The sequence below is a fragment of the Procambarus clarkii genome, chromosome 6 (genome assembly GCF_040958095.1).
Source record: "Procambarus clarkii isolate CNS0578487 chromosome 6, FALCON_Pclarkii_2.0, whole genome shotgun sequence".
Classification (NCBI taxonomy): Eukaryota; Metazoa; Arthropoda; class Malacostraca; order Decapoda; family Cambaridae; genus Procambarus; species Procambarus clarkii.
In genome coordinates, this window is record NC_091155.1 from 42168326 (window position 1) to 42171392 (window position 3067).

Sequence of the window (3067 nt, forward strand, 5' to 3'; positions counted from 1 at the left end):
CAGTCTGTTATCAAGTATTAGATTTCTAAGGTTTGAGTTGAATTCGGACACATCAGTGTTAGGAATTCTATAAACTGCACCCACAGACAGGATAGACTCGGCACCCTTGACTCTGAAGCTGGCGAAGATATACTCCCCATAGCAGTCTCTAGTTCTAATTTCTTTTAAGCATGTTAGTTCTTGGTGGTAGTAAAGAGCAGTGCCACCACCTCTCTGAAGTTGACGACAGTTGTGGATTGCTGAGTAGTTAGGCATGTTAAAGAGTTGAGTAGTATCATCTTTCAACCATGTTTCAGTAAGTATAATAAAAGAGAAATTGTTGTCAATAGCTTCAATCAAGGCACTAACATCATCGAAGTGTTTGCCTAGGGATCTAACGTTCAAATTGATTACAGAGATATTGTGACTATGAGTTAATACATTGTTTACATCATGTGCTGCAAAATATCTGCAATTTAGATCATTAAAGTGATTATTGTCATAGATAGTGGATAAGAGGTTAAGTTCTGGGTCTATACTTGACTGCATAAAAAAAAGCTGATTGCCGGAAAAACAAGAGAAACAAAAAGAAATAAATGTACACAATACTGTACCAAACAAACACAAAAGGGGCTTACAGGGGTACAATGGAGTATGGCTAGGCTAGGAAACCTAGGTAATGAATGAGATTAAAGAAAAAAACATATAAACATGGACTATACAAAACACAAGATATAGATATACAAAACAAAAATATAAACAAGACTAAGCAATACCAAAAAAATTGAGCAAAAATGAAAAATGAGGTAGATTGCTAACAGGTACTCTCAGGTACAATGTAAGTAACAATAGACAGAAAATATATATCAATATAGAAAAGAATGTCACAATACAATAAGATAACAATTACATGAACAGATGAAAAACAAATCTGCTGTAAAATAGGAAGTAATTATAGCAAAACACAATATACAAGTTTGGCGGAGAGAACAAAAAATCAGTAGAGACTGTCAAGATGAATATATAAAAAAATTTGACAAATGATAATTGTAAAGTAAAATAATCTTAAAGATAATAAATTTTATTAAGCTTTGTTTTAACTTATAATTAGTATGAACTTAATTAAAAGAACAAAAATGAGATCAATAATTGATTTAAAAAAAATGACATAGATCAATACAAATAAATTTAAAATATAAATGGAATAGGGCAAGATTAGATTTAAGAGTAAAATTTTACAATGAAACTGAGGTAGATGCTTGCATAAGTGCATGGAGACTTGATGGATTATTTAGGAAATTATAGGAATAGGAGAACATCAGGTAAATGGTAAGGCAGAGACAGCACCTTAGACAAAGTTAGATTAAGTTAGGTTAGGCTCAGGCACTGAAAGAGTTAATTTAAGTACTGGCATTGGTCGGGTTCAGGTTTTCAGATATACCACAATCACTTAGGAAGGCCAGGAGTTGTTGGTCACATTTTATTTCATACCTTTTTCCTGTAGCTTCTTTCTTCGCAAAAATCGTACCATTCCTAGTGTAGCACTGCTTGATAAGACCAGGGTTTTGTTTGCGAACTTGGCGCAGCCTGTAGAGGAGGGATCCACGCTGCTTAGTAAGACACTCATTTATATAGAGGTTGGTTTTTTGCTTAGCAGCTGTTTGCATGAGGTCAAACTTCGCAGAGGGATTTGCAAGTTTGATGAGCATTCTTCTACAGTTACGGGGATTGTTTTTATCTATCCTAATAGCCGATTTGATTTGAACATTGAGACTGATCTTTGAATTAATTAGGGTGTTGGCTATGTTACAGCAATCCTCACCTTGTTGTTCAACAGGTAGATCAGTAGAGCTAATTATCAGGGAGTCATGAAGTTGTTGTTGCTCTTGGTCATCTTCGGAAGCCGCCTGGTGAGCCTGAAGGAGATTGATCTGTTTTTCCAGCTTTTTAAGGAGGTCACTTTGAGCTGAGAGGGTTTCTTCGGCCTGAATCTTACGTATTTGATCCATTGCACCATTTGCAACAGTTTGTATGTTGAGAATTTCTTGGTTGTTGTTCGTCGACGATTCAAGGAGGCGGTCTATGGTATGTTGTTGTCGGGTGACTGTGTCTTGGAGGGCCAAAATAGCTTCTGATTGCATTTTCACAAGGTTGTGCAGTTTCTGGAGCCATGGATTACTTCGGAGAGGTTTGAAGTTTAGACAGGGAGCCATAGATTGAGTGAATTCTAAAGCTAGAGATCCGAGGTGAGTTGAAGGGGGGGAGTGAGGAGGGGGAGCAGATGCTGTGTTTACAAACATCGGCGAGGGTTGCGGCGTTGCCAGTGTTTCATTCAGAGCTCTAGGAGTAATGGAACCAGTGCGGGAGGCACCCCTACCTTGCTTGTTGTTATGTTTGGGCATGTTGTTTGGGCATATATATATATATATATATATATATATATATATATATATATATATATATATATATATATATATATATATATATATATATGTCGTATCTAGTAGCCAGAACTCACTTCTCAGCCTACTATGCAAGGCCCGATTTGCCTAATAAGCCAAGTTTTCGTGAATTAATTGTTTTTCGACTACCTAACCTACCTAACCTAACCTAACCTAACTTTTTCTGCTACCTAACCTAACCTAACCTATAAAGATAGGTTAGGTTAGGTTTGGTAGGGTTGGTTAGGTTCGATCATATATCAACGTTAATTTTAACTCCAATAAAACAAAATTGACCTCATACATAATGAAATGGGTAGCTTTATCATTTCATAAGAAAAAAATTAGAGAAAATATATTAATTCAGGAAAACTCGGCTTATTAGGCAAATCGGGCCTTGCATATTAGGCAGAAAAGTGCGTTCTGGCTACTAGGTACGACATATATATATATATATATATATATATATATATATATATATATATGTCGTACCTAATAGCCAGAACGCACTTCTCAGCCTACTATTCAAGGCCCGATTTGCCTAATAAGCCAAGTTTTCATGAATTAATGTTTTTTCGTCTACCTAACCTACCTAACCTAACCTAACCTAGCTTTTTTTGGCTACCTAACCTAACCTTACCTATAAA

At 35.8% G+C, this 3067-nt stretch overlaps 1 protein-coding gene across 1 annotated transcript; it reads right to left on the reverse strand.

Annotated features, from left to right (window-relative positions):
• Positions 1-1067: 1067 nt before the first annotated feature.
• Positions 1068-2372, reverse strand: LOC138354485 (uncharacterized). The gene is made up of 2 exons (XM_069308807.1): positions 1802-2372; positions 1068-1566 (listed from the first exon to the last, which is right to left on the reverse strand). The coding sequence occupies exons 1-2, from the start codon at positions 2277-2279 to the stop codon at positions 1460-1462; spliced, it is 585 nt and encodes a 194-aa protein (XP_069164908.1). The 5' UTR covers positions 2280-2372; the 3' UTR covers positions 1068-1459.
• Between the last annotated feature and the right edge of the window lie 695 nt (positions 2373-3067).